General features: G+C 47.6%; 1 protein-coding gene across 1 annotated transcript in view; it reads right to left on the bottom strand.

Moving 5' to 3' along the window:
* The window catches only part of RUNX1T1 (RUNX1 partner transcriptional co-repressor 1), a 166,563-nt gene extending 150,431 nt beyond the window's left edge, over positions 1-16,132 (bottom strand). The window contains 4 exon segments of the mRNA XM_056130687.1: positions 15,533-15,585; positions 15,587-15,674; positions 15,897-15,921; positions 15,923-16,132. Coding sequence (XP_055986662.1) covers positions 15,533-15,585; positions 15,587-15,674; positions 15,897-15,921; positions 15,923-16,018 — 262 coding nt within the window. The 5' untranslated portion in view covers positions 16,019-16,132.
* Between the last annotated feature and the right edge of the window lie 1,992 nt (positions 16,133-18,124).

The raw sequence follows: 18,124 nt of genomic DNA, 5'->3' as shown, positions 1-18,124 counted from the left end.
TTAGAAAAATTTCAACTCTTTTTTTATTCTTGCCACAGATTCCTCTCTCAGAAGTGGTGGGAGGTGTCACGGTGCCAGGAATCAAATCCAGGACCACGCACATGCCAAGCACATACTCTGCCACTTGAACCACAGCCCCAGGTCCTAGGCTGCACACTTGGTACATTGTAATTGCTCAAATAAAAATAGGAAAACTAACTCATTCCACCTAATGGCATACAATAAAGGGCTAATTCAATTCCTGTGGCCTTCACATACCTTTCCTGACCACACCTGGGTCTTATGAATGTCTTTTTTTTTCTCTTCATTAAATACAGCATGTATGGTCTCTAGGCTGGAACGATAGCACAGCAGGTAGGGCATTTGCCTTGTATATGGCCAACCTAGTGGACCCGACTTCGATTCCTCCGCGCCTCTCAGAGAGCCTGGCAAGCTACCGAGAGTATCTCGCCCACATGGCAAAGCCTGGCAAGCTCCCTGTGACATATTCCATATGCCAAACACAGTAACAACAAAGTCTCACAATGGAGACATTACTGGGCCCGCTTGAGCAAATCGATGAACAGGAGGACAGTGCTACAGTGCTATGGTCTCTATCTACCAGGTAATCATTAGACGCCCCATACTGGTCCTCTGAGCCCACTCTCCTCCTTATCATATATTCACAAGCCAGGGAGGGAAGTACCAGGTATTGGGACTGGAACCTCATACCTTCCACCTCTTCATCTTGTTTGTTTCGGTTCAGGGCCACAGCCAGTTATGTTCAGTGTTTACTCCCGGCTCTGCATTCAGGGATCTCATCCATCAGGGCTGGGGGCACCTCATGGGATGCTGGGGGGTCTCAGCCAGGTCAGATGCATGCAAGGCCAGAGCCCGGCCATTTCTCCAGCCCCCTTCTACATATTCTCAGCACTAAGACACCAACCACCATCACACCTTGAAAGTACAGAGATGCAACTGGGACACATTGCTTCACATGAGAGCTAGATTCGACCCTCATTTTGCACCTCAAAAAAATAAAAAAAGAAAGATACCAGCTTTAAGCATATTAACCCAGGCCTACTGGATCTTCATCATACCAATCTACCCTAGTTATTTTTGCACATAACCTTATCTCACAATTCAGTTTCTAGATCTAGGAAAGAAATCCCAGTTTTCTACCTTTTGACCAAATACCTTATTTTATGCTAGTCATTCAGCAGTGAGGGTTGTGAGGATACAACTACATCCAAGAGGGGCTGGAGCAATACAGTAGGTAGGGCATTTGCCTTGCACGCAGCTGACCCGGGTTCAATTCCCAGCATCCCATCTGGTTCTCCAAGCACCACCAGGAATAATTCCTGAGTGCATGAGCCCTGTGCACTGCCGGGTGTGGCGAAAAAAAGAAAGAAAGAAAGAAAGAAAGAAATAAAGAAAGAAAGAAAGAAAGAAAGAAAGAAAGAAAGAGAAAACTAAGTTCAAGATCCAGAGCCCAGAATGGAGAGTGACTCACAGACCGTCTTGGGTCAATATGGGGTGAGACAAAGGAATAAAGGACAATCAAGTATTATCCAGTCCTGCCACAAACTCTTTCCCTCACTGTGATCAAGTATCTTTAAAGCTTCTAATATTGTTCTCAAGAATTCATCAGAAGGAAGCAGTATCAATGATTTCTTTATAGGCAAATGGACAGTACAATATGAATAACTCAATTAAAAATAATAGGAAGCCCTTAGGTACCTTTTCAGTGACAGTTATCACAGATTCTTAAAAACTAAACTTAAAAAACAGGGAGGAGTCAGAGCAATAGTACAGCGAGCAGGGCATTTGCCTTGCACGCTGTCGACCCAGGTTCAATCCCCGGCATCCCATATGGTCCCCCAACCACCACCAGGAGAAATTCCTGAGTGCAGAGCCAGGCGTAACCCCTGAGTATCACTGGGTGTAACCAAAAAAAAAAAAACCCTAAAATATCCCAAAATGTCCATAGCCTACCAACAGTTACCAAATGGAAGTCCAATTCTCCAAGATATATACTCTGGGTGCACTGAGTTTCCTGCTCTTAGCTATTCTGACCTCAGACATTCCTTATCCTCTCTAAGCTTCAGATTTTGTCCCTGAGGTAGAAAATATCTAACTTACTCAGAAGACAGGAAAATTAGAAAGAATTCTTATAAAACCTTGATCTTGTTGTCCCTGATCAAGTTTTGTTTTATTCCATGTTTTGATTCCCGTCATCAAACAGCAGAAAGTTTCTACTTCAACAGTAGTTCAAGACATCAAAATCCATGTATTAGGGCACTATTCCAAAATGACATAATATAATCATAATTTTTTTCCTTTGTGAATGAAAAATTCCATTAGCCATCACTATCACTAATAAAGTGTTTATGATCAGTCAACAAATTCCATAGAATTAAGCTGCAGGTTCTAAAACCTTTTAGACGGACAAAAATAATAATAACACAAACTAATGCTTTGTGATTTAAAATATTTTTCCTCATCTAACTTCATCTGCGGACAATCATCTCTAGGGAATAAGAGAAGAGAGAACCAATTATTTCCAAAGACTGGTTTTTCCAAATAAAGGCATCTGTTCGAGGCTGGCAACTTTCACATGAAAGAAAAACAAGACTTTGAAAGTATCTGCATTCATGGCTGATGGTCACACAACTCAAAACAAAAGATCTACAATTGTCCACCCGCAAACTCGGTCTGGTGCCTGCAGTCCGTTACCAGCTGACACTCATCTCTCTTCCTCCCTCTCATCTCCCTTCCTCCCTCCTCCTGCCTCAGAAACTTCCCAAGCTGTGGCATTTTTAAAACTCTAAAAAACACTGATTTTCTCCCACCCATCCCCCCTCAGTTATAGGGCCACACCCAGCTGTTCTCAGGGGTCACTCCTGACTCTGCACTCAGGGCTCACTCCTGGCAGAGCCCAGGGACCCTGCAGATGGTGAGGATCAAGCCCGGACTGACCGCATGCCACACAAGTGCCCTGCAGCTGGACCATCACTCCAGCCCCTGAAGACCAGTGATCTTGCAACCCCCAGTTTGCAGACCAGCACTGTTACACAGAGACAAAAAAAAAAAAAAAAAAAAAAAAAACCAAAAAAAAAAAACTGAAAACGACTGCTCTAAAGAGTAATTCTTCTGAGTCCTATTAGCTTTCTGTTTGAACCTGAGTGTAATTCTGACCTGTCATCTGTATAGTTGACCCCGCTCACACACCTATTTCCTAGTTGGTAGACTTTGAAAACTTACAGGAGAAGAAGAATGAGCCGGAACTGAGATGCTTGGGATAAGAAATGTAAATTCAGGGGCCTAAATGATAGCACAGCAGATAGGATGCTTGCCTTGCAGGCAGTGATCTGGATTCAATGCCTGGCACCATGTATGGTCCCCTGAGCACGCCAGGAGTGATCCCTGAGTACTGGAGGGAGGGTGGGTGGGTGGGAGGAAAGAAAGGAAGGAAGGAGGGAAGGAGGGAGGGAGGGAGGGAGGGAGGGAGGGAATCTAAATTCAGACCTCACCACACAGTGGTAGGGTGTTCGCCTTACAAGCAGCCAACATGGCTGCCCCGAGTTCGATTCCTCCGCCCCTCTCGGAGAGCCCGGCAAGCTACCGAGAGTATTCGATATGCCAGACACAGTAACAACAAAGTCTCCAATGGAGACGTTACTGGGCCCACTCGAGCAAATCGACGATCAACGGGAGGGCCTTTACTTTACACATCAGACAAATGAGGAAACCTCAGGGAGTATTTGCCCAGTGAACTGGTTCCAGGGTGAGTATAAAATGAAGACAATATAGGGGCTGGATAGAACGATGGGTAGGGTATTTGCCTTGCATGAGACAAAACTGGATTCAATCCCTGGCATCCCATATGGTCCCCAAACTCCACCAGGAATGACACCTTTACAAACCAGCGGAGAGCTCACATGAGACAGCCCTCCAGAAGTTTCCTAGCACTGAAGGGAGGCCCTGGGTGGGGTATGGCCCAGGCTTCCTGCAGAAATGGGTCTTAAAGGAGGCTGAGTCAGAAGGCCCAGATTCTCCTCCATTAAGTATTTGTTGAAGAACGTATTTGCGGTGAATGAGAGAGCAACACTGAGAGGAGACCCACAGGGACTTGTGGGAAAGAGTGGCAAAGAGTTCTAGAAAGGCCGAGACAGATGCTAAGAACAAGGAAGCTTTGACTGACGGTGACACTTCACACGTGACCGTACTACCTTCTGAGATCACACCACCACCATCCCGATGAACGTTATCTCCAGGCGGAAAGAGGAAGCAGGAGATTCAACAAGTGAGAAAGCACTTGAGAGCTGGCTGTCCTCACAGCACAACACTGGGGCACCTCGTACAGAACCCAGCCCGTAGAGCACATGCCTTACATGCATGACTCTCTGTGTCTTTGCCCGGCAGCATGAAAGATGAAGAGTGGAAAACAGCATCATCCATTTCCCCCAGAGCCTCTCCCACCCCCAGCCTTGCTATAGTCTCTACAGTGAATGGAACAGGTACAAAACTTGTAAAAGCTCAGATCAAAGGACAGAAACATATATATATAGATATATAGATATAGATACAGATGATAGATATAGATATAGATATAGATATAGATATAGATATAGATATAGATAAAGATATATGGGGCAGAGGTGAGGTGGGGATGGGGAACTGTACCACATCCAGAGGTTCTTTGGGCTTACTCCTGCTTTGTCTGTGCTCAGGGATCATTTCTGGAGGGGCTCAAAGAACCAAATATTTTGCCAGGGACCAAATGCTGTCAGGCTGCTGCAGGCAAGCTATGCTATCTCTCCAGTCCGGGGGAGGAGGGGAGGAATGTTTTCATCCTTCCAACCACTGCTACCTGGTCCTACTTTGTTCCCCTGAAGCAACTGGCACTGTGAAGTGCCCGTGTGTTGCACAGACTCCTTCCCTGAGCAGTTCAGGCCCATGTGCGAGTGCAGCTGTATCCATTGTCCTGGTTCCTGTTTTTCTTCCCCCATTGGACAGTATCTCAGGTATGATTCCGTATCAACACAAATAGGCATCATTCTTATTTAAAAAGTTAGATTGCATTTTTATGTTGAACTTTTTTTGACTGTGATTTTTTTTAAGCAAAATAATTTTATTTAGGAAGGCACAGGGACCCCATAAAGAAATTATGTACCCCAGGAGCTGAAGCAATAGCACAGCAGGTAGGGCATTTGCCTTATAGGTAGTTGATTCGGTCCTGGGATCCCATATGATCCCCTGAGCACCACCAGGAATAATTCCTGAGTACAGAGCCAAGAGTAACCCCTGAGCATCATGGAGTATGACCCCCCAAAGCCAAACAACAACAAAAAAAGGAACAAAATTATACAACCCAATTTCAGATTCAGGCCATTCCAGACTGGAATGCACCTACCTGTGACATTCATCAAATATGATTTACAGCAGAAGGAGAGTATCTTGGGGCTGGAGCAATAGCACAGCAGGTAGGGCGTTTGCCTAGAATCCAGTCAACCTGGGTTCGACTCCCAGCATCCCATATGGTTCCCTGAGCACTGCCAGGGGTAATTCCTGAGTGCAGAGCCAGGAGCAACCCTTGTGCATAGCCAGGTGTGACCCAAAAAAAGCAAAAAAAAAAAAAAAGAAGAAAAAGAAAAAGAAAAAAGAAGGAAAGTATCTTAACATGCTAATAATGGTGTGTACCACCCATGGCTCACTCATGAGTGTGGTTTAATTAACACAAATTTCAACACCCCCATCGATTGATCAACTGCTAAACAATCCAGTTCTGACAGACTGACATAAAAACCAAACTTCAAATTTACAGTTATTGTTCAAAAAAAGGCTGGAGAGATAGGGAGGTAGTATTGGAAGTTGGCCTTGCATGCGGCACACGTGGGTCTGACACCCAACACCACATATGTTCCACCAAGTATCTCCAGGAGTCATTCTTGAGCACGGAGCCAGGAGTATCCCCTGAGCATAGCTGGGTATGGCCCCAAACACAAAAAAGTAAAGAACTCCCAAAAGGGGAAAGAATGGTTATCAACTTTTTGGACTAAAGTGAGACAATCTGAGATATCACCTAGATCATCACACCCTCACAACCTTCAAATAGGTAGATTTCATTGTTGCTGTTATGGTTGTTTTTAAAATCCCTTAAAAGCAAACATTTTTATTGATTTACTTTTTATTGGGGTGTTATATTATACTACAAGAGTTTCACATGCACAGAATGAGTCTATAGTTTAAGATAGTGAATAATGATTGCCACAATAAGTCTAGTTCGTGTCAGTCATCACAAAATTATGGGTTGTTTTTCTTCCTTGAGATGGAATTGCAAGCAAGGTGATCCTGGGGAGTCCTATTAAGATGCAAAGTGCACAGCCAGGAAGACTGGCAGGCCCCAGGTTCAATCCCTGCCATCCCACAGGGTCCCCTGGACATCACCAGGAGAAATTCCTGAGTGCAGAGCCAGAAGTCACCCCTGAGCAGCGCCAGGAGTGGTCCAAGAAACAAAAACAAACAAAAGATGTATAGAGGGCATCCTTTACAAGTAATAAGCAGCCTCGATTTAAAAAAAAAAAAAAAACAGGCCTGTACACAATAGTAAAATGAACACCGTACGCAAAATACTATCTGGTGAACTGTAAAGACACATTGCTATCAAACTTAGTCATACTTTAGTAACTTTTTGTTCTCTTAACATATATTTGAAAAGTGTCACTGAGTGAAAAGCATTCAATTTACAGACAGTGCTTGAGGGAATGAATGAAGGAGTATGGAGCTCCAGACGCCAAGGAATAACTACACACACACACACACACACACACACACACACGGGGCAGCATGCTCAGAGTCCCTCTGCCTCTGCCCTCCCTGCTCTCCCAAATGTTAAAGTTGACAGCAGAAACTGTCCCACAAAACGCGGTGTTTGCAAAGCATCCAGTAGGCTCCCCTGAGTGAGAGAGAGAGCAGCCCCGTCCGACACCCCTGTCTCTCTGAATCCTCCCACGGGGCTCCCCATACCTGCCCCAAGCAGGACCCTCGGAACGTTTGGAGCCCATCCCTGCATGTCAACAGAGCTCGTGGCAATAAATCTCCCTGGCCACCATCACCCTCCCACAGACACTCACTCCAGCCGCCCAGGGAATTAGTGCCCTGAAGTAACTAGACCGGAAGCTGGGGCAGGAGCAGACAGATGAGCTCTGACACTTCTTTGGAGCAGCTGCCACTGAGTCACATGAGCCTGGGTCAGTCTCCGAGGGGCGGGGCAGGAAAGCTCCCCCTCCCACAGCCTCAGCCATTCCCAAGTTCTGGTGAGCCAAGGACACTGGCACCTAATGGACACTACCAAGTCCCTCCCGAGCTCCAGTCAGATAACCAAGTTGGAACTGTTTTCTCTGTGATGCGTCTTGCCTGGGTCCTGCCTTCTTGGTCCACATGTCCTCAACATTCTCTTGAATCTGAACTGCCATGACCAGCCTCTCAGCCACCAACCAGCTCCCCGGCCAGACGCATCCACCTGACCCCTACCAGGCAGACCCTCCCCTGGGAAACACTTCTCCCTTATCTGCCACAAGCTTTTCGATTCTTACTTTGGTCTTTACTCAGACCTGTTTTACTAGTGGATCCTCTGTTCCCAAGAACTCCAACTCGAAAACTGAGCAGAGAGAGAGGGCAATTTGATACTGAAGCAGTAACTATTCTGGTTTGGCAGAGGGAAGGGCATGAATGGAAGGAACTGAACCCAGCCAGGGCCCACTCCATGCCCCTCCCCTACCTTGGGGGCTGGGGGGGGGGTTGGGGAGAGGGTTCCAAAAGTCAATTTTCAAAACATTTGTATTATACCGAAGATCAATCTTAAATCAAGATCCACCCTATTGGAACACTTATAATCCTTCCACCAGTTTCTCAGAAATTACCTCTGGTCTTTTTATTGCTAGGTCCACTTTTATTTATTCTCTTGCCACCTGACCCCAATACTTCTTCAAACCTTTTTGCATCCAGTTGCACCCCGCAGCCGTTTCTACCTTACGACTGTGCACAAGCCCAGACAGTACCTTCGCATCGCAGAATCCTAAAGCCAACTGAAACTCCAACTCTGAAACCTCCCTGTCCCAACTATCCAGCCCCACCGTTCTGCTCCTTTAACTGGCCTGGGCAGGTTCGTCATTCAGAAAACAGAGGCCACTCTCTGCCTCTCCACAAACACAGCTTTATCTGCAAGCAGGACTAAACATTTCCCAATTGCATCCCATCTACAATCAAGAGGAAAAGTTTCATTTTCCTCCAAAACTCTGAAAGTTGTCACCATGAGGAATACCTAAAACACAGGCCGGAGCAAGAGTGCAGCGGGAAGAAGGTGTTTGCCTTGCAAGAAGCTGAGCCGGGTTCAATCTCCGGCACCCCACAAGGTCCCTGAGCCAGGAGTATCCCTGAATGCAGCAGCAGGAGTAAACACAGTCGGGGGTGGCCCAAAAATCAAAAAATTAATTAATTAAAAATAGAATAAAAACAGAATGCGAAAGGCCCAGGGGGAAATCTCAAAGGACTGAGCACACGCTCTGTATGCAGGAGACAGAGGTCAACGTGCCATGTGGTCCCTAAGCACTGCCAGGAGTAACCTCCAGAGAGACCCAGAAGGAACCCCTGGCACCTTGGGGTGTAGCTTCCTCATACTCCCCATCTCCACACACATACACACACAAACACACAGACACACACTAAACATAGTCCATTAGAAATGTCATCAAATGAAGTTTGATAGCTTTTTCATTCCCTTCTGCCATGTCCTACCTGCTCCCTCCCGCCAATGCCAAGCGTGATTTGGACAGGTCAGGAGGCTGACGATATGTCCTCCTTATCTAGGGCTCCAACGACCTACCTTTCCCCATGGCAACTAAAGGCCCTGCGCCTGCTCTCCACATTTGTTTCTCATCAGAGGTCAAATGTGGGCCTCGTCGGAATAAATCGATTTAAGCTACGAGAAGGAAAAGGGGTGACAGGTAGGTACAGAGGTTGGGAAGTCAAGAATACTTGTCTGACACATGATAAAAGTTGCAGACTCCTAAGAGTCACTTTAAAGAACACTTTCACAGGAAAGAAGGATTACTCTGTCAGTCTGATAAACACCCAGCCCCAGTATCATCTGCTGTTCTTCCCAGCTGTGTTTGCTCATCACTGTGTACATAACATATGCAGAGACTCAGAAAATACACTCGCAGTCGTTCATGACCTGCCTCGCGTCTTCCTCCAACCTGAGGTGAGCACAGAGCAGCCCCGGGCCCACCTCCTAAAGCTGCATTAAGAGCATGAACTACAGGGGCCGGAGCGATAGCACAGCGGGTAAGGCGTTTGCCTTGCACGCAGCCGACCTGCGTTTGATCCCCGGCATCCCATATGGTCCCCTGAGTACCACCAGGAGTAATTCCTGAGTGCATAGCCAGGAGGAACTCCTGACCATCACCGGGTATGACCCAAAGAGAAAGGAAAAAAAAAGGAGCACCAATTACACCAGACTTACAACGTCCACCTGACTGATGGCGTTCCTGGTTCTAATCATCCATCTGCCAACCTGGGTGTGTCCTGATGTGCCCTCTCGGCCCTGCTGCTGTGTGCCATGACCCCGTCACAGCTGCATCGGCGGGTACCACTGTCACAGGTGGGCTGAGCAGAGGTCGGGCAGCAGCGACTCCCAGCGACCTCCAGCTGCTCGTCTGCTCTGCCGGCCCCTACTTTCAGAGAGCCACACCTGGCCATCTCCTCTCTCACGTGGCCAGTGGACACCCAGCCCATGAACTTCTCCAGACAAAGTACCAAAGTCTCACAGCAATCCCTCCTCTGCTCTGTTCCAGGATGCAACCATCCATGCAAGCAAGCCAGCTCTGACAGACACACACTGAAGACACACACCCCACCATGCTCAGGAACTCGTTTTAATTCTGGGAAGCCAAAGGAATCCCAGTGGCCTCCATTTCTGAAGACAGCAAACAACAGCATCATTCCTTCCCGGGTCATGGCGAGCCTCCCAGTCAAGAGCCAGTGTCCACTGCTCTCCCCGATGACAGCCAGCCCTGACCTAGCTCCAGTCCGAATCGTAGGACCCTATTCCCAAAGTCTTAATGGTCCCAGGAAGCTCAAGTCTGCTTCAATACTACCAATTTCACAAATTAGGATCAGACTTTTAACAATGCTTTTAATTTTTTTTCCCCCTGAACTAAATGAAAAGCACTGAGCCAAAGCATTATTGGTAATAACTGGGTTTTTCCAGTAGTTTTTTAAGGAGCAATAGCAGCCTTGCTTCTTCAGACAATGCAGACAGGACAGTTTCTGCTTCTTTTTTTAACTTCGGGATGACTCCTGGCCAAATGATAATATATCCCTATTCATTTAAACTTACGTTATCACCTCTTCTCCAAAGATGGCTTAAAGAGGCAATTTCCTAAATTTCCCAAGTGACTTCTGGCAAACCTTTGGACTGGCTCAAGACTGTTCAATGGCCACGCCAATCGCTGCCACCCCTGAGCCTCTCAGTCCTCTCTCCCGCTCTGGGCACCAGGCACAAGCAAAAACTAAAAAAGGTGCTTTTCCGTCAGTAAAACGAATTATTTTCTCTTACTTCTCTGGGCAGCACCAGCACACCTGCAAACAGCCAAGGTGCGGGCTGGCCACAGGAAAACGGTCGTGGTCCCCAATGCCAATGCTTTGCCCTGCAGAGAAGGAGGCTGTTCTCCACACATCCAATTCCTCAGCGACCTGGAGGCGGGGACTGCCTACCGCTGAGTCCAGGTTTTCCCATTCTCCCAACCCTGGGAAATCCCTGGAATCACTTCCAATAAGTATCATGTGAAGACGCAAGGTGTGAGAGTTGGGAAGTCTGATGATCCTTGATTCACAGGATTCTGACCCCTTCATTTGACTCCTGAGGATTTCACCTGAGGTCCAGGATGCACCACAGGCCCCCACAGCCCCCAGCAAGTCAGGGACTGAACCAGAACGGGAACCCCATCGGCCTGTAAATCGAGAAAAATGGCACAGGTATGGGGACACCTCTTTTTATAATCCAGGGGATGCTAATACCACAGCACTGAATTAAAAATTCAAGACAGTACAAAATCCCTCTCCACTGAAGAAGTGACAAGGAAGTTGAGCTGACAGATAAGAGATGAATGCTGAGATCAAGATCTAGATTAATCCAACACCAGCAGGATGGGACGCCCTTGGGGACAGGGAGCTGGGCAGCGGTGCTGGACAAGAACAACCAAGGGAACAGGCCACTTCCTTCCTGGTGGCCACAGTGTAATGTAGGAAGCTGGGGCCCCGAAGAGGGCACAGGCATGAGTCATGGAACACTCTGGATTAGGAGTCTAGAGGAACACAGACTGGCAAACAGGTGTACCACAGAGCATCTGTCAGCTACCAGCCAACTTAGAGGCCCCCTAGGTGGGGGGGGGGGGGGGGGAGGCAAAGGCATAATTAACTTCAAAGGTGGGTGCATAGTGCAAAGCTAAGAATAGCAAGCCACGTGATCAGAGAATAAGGCGCTAAGGAACAAAGTTGGTAATGAACTTGGAGGATATGCAGAAACTTAAACTTTCTCACCTGGGGGCAAAGCTTGCTAGGGCCAGTCTGAGAAGGCCAGTGGTGAGCTCTGTGCAGTGAGGACAGTGAGAGTGGCTTCATGCATTACCTGAATCAGTGAAGGTTAATACCAGGCTCCTAGAGAAGTCTCTAGCATCTGTCAATTCCGTTCCTCTCTCCCAAGACTAACTACTAGATGGCGGCCCATGAGGCCAGGGCACACTTAAAAGTGGCTTATCCCACTTTTATTAAAAAAAAAATCAGTTTAGGGGCTAGAGCAATAGCACAGCAGAGAGGGTGTTTGCCTTGCACGCAGCCAACCCGGGTTTGATTCCCAGCATCCCATATGGTCCCCTGAGCACTGCCAGGAGTAATTCCTGAGTGCAGAGCCAGAAGTAACCCCTGAGTATTGCCGGGTGTGACCCAAAGAGCCAAAACAAAAGTTAAAAAACTCAGTCTCCTCCATCCTATCTCCTGAAACTCTCAGAAGTGCCAAAATTGTACCACAGAACAACTTAACATTTGTGTCATCCACATTACACAAGATCTATATTCCGAAGGTCCTGTTCACCCAAATACTGATTTGCCCTACACACCCTGACTAATGTGAAGCCTTATCAACATCTGGTTCAGGAGTGACATCAGCCGAGTCATCACAATCACAACAGTCAGCCAGGGGTGGGGCGTTCAAGAGGGCTACACTCATTGGTTTCATCCGAGTGGTCAAGTGCAGGAATTAAATACTACATGGCTACCCAGGCTTCTGAAAGACTCACCACATCTCATGCCAAAATCTGGCTTCAAAATAAAAGTGATGCTCAGTACACCCAAGTCTGTTCTTGACAGCTTTGCCAACTGGTGTTTCAGAAGGAACCATGCATTCGCTAGTCCTGAACACGTTCACCTGTCCCAGTCTCTGTCTTCCTCTCCCTCTAGTCCAGAGAGATTCCGGGGTTGTCTGGCAATTCAAGTGTGAAACCACAAGCCCCATCGCCTCTAATTGATCCTGAGTAGTGATCACGCCTCACCCCAGACAAATTACTACAGTCACAAGTCAAAGCAACCACAACTGAAGACAGTCAACATTGAACCTTCTCCAAGTTTCATCAGTCTTCCTTCCACCTTCATTTTCTGTGTCCATTTTAACATGGATAGCACGGTTTTGCATTTTCTCATTAGACGGATGGAGTATTATTTTTATTGCGAGCATTTAAGATGCGCTCCAGTTTTCTTTCTAATTAATACCGGGTGATTTAAAAAGAACCTGCCTTTCCTAGAAATGCCACTAGGAAAATGTCTCCAATTTTTTTTCTATTGTAGTGGTTTCGCTGTCCATAAAACTTATTTGATTAGCAGTACTATAGAAACGGAAGCTTTTGTATGCAGGCACTCAAGCATAATTTAATCATTTTATTTAAGCATGAAAAAAATTATTCTGAAAGCCCTGTTAGGTAAAATATCCCTGATTAGTTTAAACTTACATTTGCAGGTATATTAAAGGTGAAATAAATCACAGAAAGCTCAGTATGCAATGAAATAGTGTTAACTTTGTTATAATAGTCGGCAGTAAGTTGAAAATTGTACCAGAGAATGCAAGAAATAACTATCTTACTTTAAATAACCATATTAAAACAGGTTGTTTTAAAATAAATTTTGTTTTGTATGAACCCTTTTTCTATTACCAAGATTTTCACCTATGGAAACCTCTTTCAAAAAAGATGAAGTCCTAATTGCATAATACCATTTATCTGCTGAGGGGGAAAAAAAATGCCAACAAATGAAAATTCACATTAGGCAAGAGACTGTCAGAATAGAAAATTGTCTTTTTTTTTTTTTGGTTTTTTTTTTGTTTTGTTTTTAAATAACCCACTCACATTAACAAAAGGCTGCAGTAGCTTCCAAATTATAGGTTGTTATTTTTAGTGGAAGTAGTTCAATATTCATATTGGAGCAGATGTAGCAGTTTAACAAAACAGCTCTTCAAATCCTGCACAAATTGAAAACAGGAAAACTGACTGCATTTTCTCTTATCACTTTCCTTTTCTGAATTGACACTTTTGGCCTTCTGAAAATTTACACATGGCTTTCATCTCAACAGCACCTGCTGATCAAATAGAAACCTAACATTTTCATGAAAATGGTATAAAGGACTAGTTTTGTTCTCCAGGCTGCCTATTTGACAGCAACCACTGCTGTGTATAAGGCATATTCATAATAGTTTTATATTTTCATTAAACTTTTTTTTAAAAAAAATATGCTAAGTCCCTTCTGCTTTATTCCATTATTCACTTCTGGGGGTCTGATTCTCCAGTTTCCTTGACTGGTGGTGTCTGCCTACTACTTGGTTTTATTATGTAAAGACTCTACAAACGGTGCAAGAGGATCGATGGAGAAGATAATGAACACTTAGTATCTTTTAGGCATCTGCTGAGAATATACAGTCATTTTTCCTCTTACCGACTACGCGTGCACAGAGGCACGGGATACAGTGATGCTCTTCTCATACTGCACCCACCCAAAGAAAACCAAGCACGAAGTCAAAGCCAGCCCTGGATGTGCAGGGCACATTCTTCTCACAGAGTCTCACAGAGCAGGTGTGCGGCTGCATGCATTCCCCAGGCCAGAGAGGAACAGATGTCACCCAAACAGAAGCGGTAAATATCTAAATGAGATGACCAACCATCCACTGTAAGTAACTCCAGGGAAGCTCAGAGTGAATCTGGAAAATGGGTATTTTTCCCTCAGAAAGAGCCTGGCTGGGGACGGGGTGGGGGTGGGGAGGCGCTCAGGTGCCTCTCAGATTTTTAATGTGTGTGTGTGTGTGTGTGTGTGTGTGTGTGTGTGTGTGTGTGTGTTTCTCCAGAGGTCCCAATTCTGGAGGGGGAGAAACTGCAAGTGTTTCTCAGGAAGCCCCCCAGGAACACTGCCTCTTGTGAGGATTCGGGCTCTCTATCCCCATTCTGCCTGGCTCATAAGGGGAGCTGAAGGCAGAAAGGACACACAGTCCTGTCTGAGCCACCCTGGCCAGTTGGTCTGTGAATTTCAGTGTTTCATCACGCTCACTGAGGCAACAGCAAACCTGAAATGTCAATATGTGCAGTCAATGGAAGTGGAATAATGGGACCCTATTGTCTTACCCCATCGATCTGGCGCTGTCAGCCAGGAAACAGGCAGCCCCCACCCTACCCTGGCTTTAAACAAATTTTAATTAGGCTTTTAGTTACTGGATCGTATTTACCTAGGAAAACACCCCTTTTGATAACGCGTAGGAGGCAAAATAATCACTTCCCCCCTTACTTTTATCCATTTTAAGAACCTTCCAAAATGAGACTGAAATTTTTTTTTTTAAATACAGGAATCCATACACTCAGGAATCAATAAAACATGCCCCTCTTTTCAAAAACCAACTCCACGGGGGAAAAGAACATGGTAGAAATCCAAACTACAGGGCTACCTAAGAGACCTGAGTTCCGCCCTCTCCCAAGCTGGGTGAAAAGCACCCCATGAAATCCGCCGGTGCCGTATCAAAAGTCGACTCGTCTGCCTCAGCTCACTTTCCCCAAACAAGTCCTGCAGAACCCAATCACAAATGATCGATTCCCTCCCCCCCAAGCCTTTCTGCTCAGCCTGCCGGTGACCAACAGGGCTGAAGTCCAGGAAGGGAGAGAAGCAGTAGGCAGGGGTGAAGAGGTCCGAGGAGGACTTGAGTCCTGCCCATTGCCCCTGAGTTCTTGGCCCTTCCTCTACGCCCGAAAGGAGACCCGCCTCACCTTTAAAATAAAAAACCAAGAACCAACTAATCAAGTTGTTAAGCGGCTTTCTCTCGCCCCTCCACATCTAAAGGCTTCGGCGTCCAGTCAATAAATAATCCATTGTTCCCCCCACCCCTCCCTTATCGAGTCTCTTTAAAACCTATTCAAGACGGGCAAAACTCAACCCAATTAAAGATAAGGCCCTCGGGTAATCTCACCTCGGTGAGTCCTGTCTGGATGGCAGAGGTGATGGGAGATAGCGGCCAGGCCCGACTGATGCCTCCAGCTCACCCCGCACAACAAAAGGCAGATTTCTCTTTCTCCCTCGGCTAATCTTTAAATGTAAATTGTCTCCGACAGCTAAGAGGAGCGACAGATAACATGTTACATCTTCACTTCTCCGGCTCTTATCGACTTCTGAATCGTTTGGAAAGGGAGAGAGGGAGCGAGAAAAGCAGCCCCCCGCCCCCCCCACCCCCACCCCTCCCGCCCACCCCCCTCCCCTCCTCTCTCCCTCCCTCCCTCCCTCCCTCCCTCTCTCTCTCCCTCCCTCCTTCCCTCCCTCCCGTTCACGGAGATTACCTTCTGGCAAAGGCGCGCGGGAGACGCGGCCGCAGCCCAGGCGGCACCCAGACCGCGGCTTTGTATTCATTAAACACACATCGGAGCTTATCAGAAGTAAAAGGCTTGTCAGGATGGCACATTGTGTGTGAGTGAGTGTGGGCGCGCAGGAGGGAGAGCAGAGGAGCCCGCGTGCATCAGGGTGATTACAATATCAGCAGGCCCAGATGGAGGCAGGAAAATAAACAGAGGGTGCGTGTGAGACAGAGCGGGAGAGGGAGGAAAAGTGGGAGAGAGAGAGAGGAGAGAGAGAGAGAGAGAGAGAGAGAGAGAGAGAGAGAGAGAGAGAAGAGAGGAGAGGAGAGGAGAGAGGAGAGAGAGAGAGGAGAGGAGAGAGAGAGGAGAGAGGAAAGGAGAAGAGAGAGAGAAAGAGAAAGATAAGAGAGAGAAGGAGAGGAGAGGGAGAGGAAAGGAGAGAGGAGAGAGGGAGGGAGGAGAGAGGGAGAGAGGAGGAGAGAAAGAGAGAGACAAGAGAGAGGAGAGAGAGAGAAGGAGAGAGGAGAGGAGAGTGGAGAGAGAGAGAGAGAGAAAGAGAGAGAGAGAGGCAAGAAGGGGGGAATAAAAAGACCCCCGGGGGAGCAGGCTCAGTTCCAAGAATAAGGCAGGAAAGCAGGGGAAGAGGAGCCCCTGCGGGCACCTACAAGTCCCCAGATGTGCCCTTCATCTCAGGGGGCAGAAGGATGCCCAGAGGCAGCAAGTGGCATCGCCTGCCCGGGGCTAGCCTGGAACCTTTAGGTCTGGCCAAGGTCAGCGAGGCGGGTCAGACCCTTCCCACCGACCTGGGCCTCCTCACTTGCACACAATTTGCAAAACAAGCCCGGCCAGAACCCCCTCGGAGGGGGGAGGGCGCGGCTTGCCCCTGACTCTTCCCCCGGGGGTCCCCGGGCTCCCCCTGTGCCCCGCCGGCCCACAGAGGATGCCAGCACACGGCAGAAGGCTGGATGCGGAGGGCCACTTGTGATCGGTAGCCACAGGTGACTCCACACCTGCTCCGCCTCCAGAAACGGGCTGGGGGGAGGGGGCTCAGCCGAGAGTCGATTTGGGAGGTGGGAATTTGGCAGAGAGCCGATCAATCTCAGCCCCAGGCACCTCCCGGCTCCTTAGAGAGTAGGCGGGGGCCAACGCTTGTCCAGCCCGCCCCCATCAGGACCGGGGGGGGGGGGGTAGGGAGAGACACACCTGAGTTTGCCCCCTGGGGGGCCCCTGCCACTTTGAAATGCACCCATCAGACAATCTGAGCATCCGATCAGATCCTTCATGGAGTGCAGATAACGCAGCAAAGGAGGTTATTTTAGGGTGGGGGGAGGGCGGGGCTGGGTTGCACTGGAGCTTGGTGAAGAAGAGTCCCCGCCACTTGGAGAGGAGCTGCAAGAGAAGTGGCCAACCTGTTCCCAGCCCCAGCCGCAGGGAAGCTTCAATTTTCTGCAAGGGGGGTGGGGGTGGGGTGGGGCTCAATGTAAAAGGAGGGGGAGCATTAAATCGACTGAGAAAGGGTTGGGGGGGGGGAGACGGGTCGCCTCTCAAGAGGAAAAAGGTTCTTTACAAGCCCGTTAGAAACTAGGAAGAGGCATTGTTTAATCAAGCACTCTCCTCCACATCACTTAGCCAGAGAAGTTGTGTGTGTGTGTGTGTGTGTGTGTGTGTGTGTGTTTTCATAGAGTGGATCCTGTCCACTTCACAACCCACCCGCGCCCCCTCCCTCGTGCCTCCATCCCATGGCAAAAAAAAAAGAAGGAAATTTGAAAAGGAAAAACAAAGTGACTGGACTATAAGACTGGGGAGGGGTGGGGGAGGGGCGTGCGTGAAAAATCTTGTCATGCAATGAATGTCAGATAAAACGGAGCCTGCCACAATCCTCCAATAATCCAATAATGTGGAAAACCTCTTGGTATCACTGAGACCAGAACGAGGTAATATTCCTCTGGAAATCTTCAAACGGTGACCACCTTCAAGAGCCAGGGAAGGGTGGGAGGGAGGAAGTAAACCATTTTTGCAGGGTACATTACAGAAGTGAGTGAGCTCTAAATGGGCGAAAATCTGTCACTCTTACATGTTTTAAATTTAATAACAGATTTCTGGGGTATCATTTTAGCTCTCATAAAAGGTCACCTTTCACCTTTTCTCCAGCTGCTGGAGAAAACTGCATTCGGAGTAACCTGACACAACCACACATACCTTGCCCTTATTGT

The sequence above is a fragment of the Sorex fumeus genome, unplaced genomic scaffold (assembly GCF_029834395.1).
Source record: "Sorex fumeus unplaced genomic scaffold, SorFum_2.1 ptg000002l, whole genome shotgun sequence".
NCBI lineage: Eukaryota > Metazoa > Chordata > Mammalia > Eulipotyphla > Soricidae > Sorex > Sorex fumeus.
Note: the sequence above shows the minus strand (reverse complement) of the source record. Positions and strands in the feature narration are given on the sequence as shown.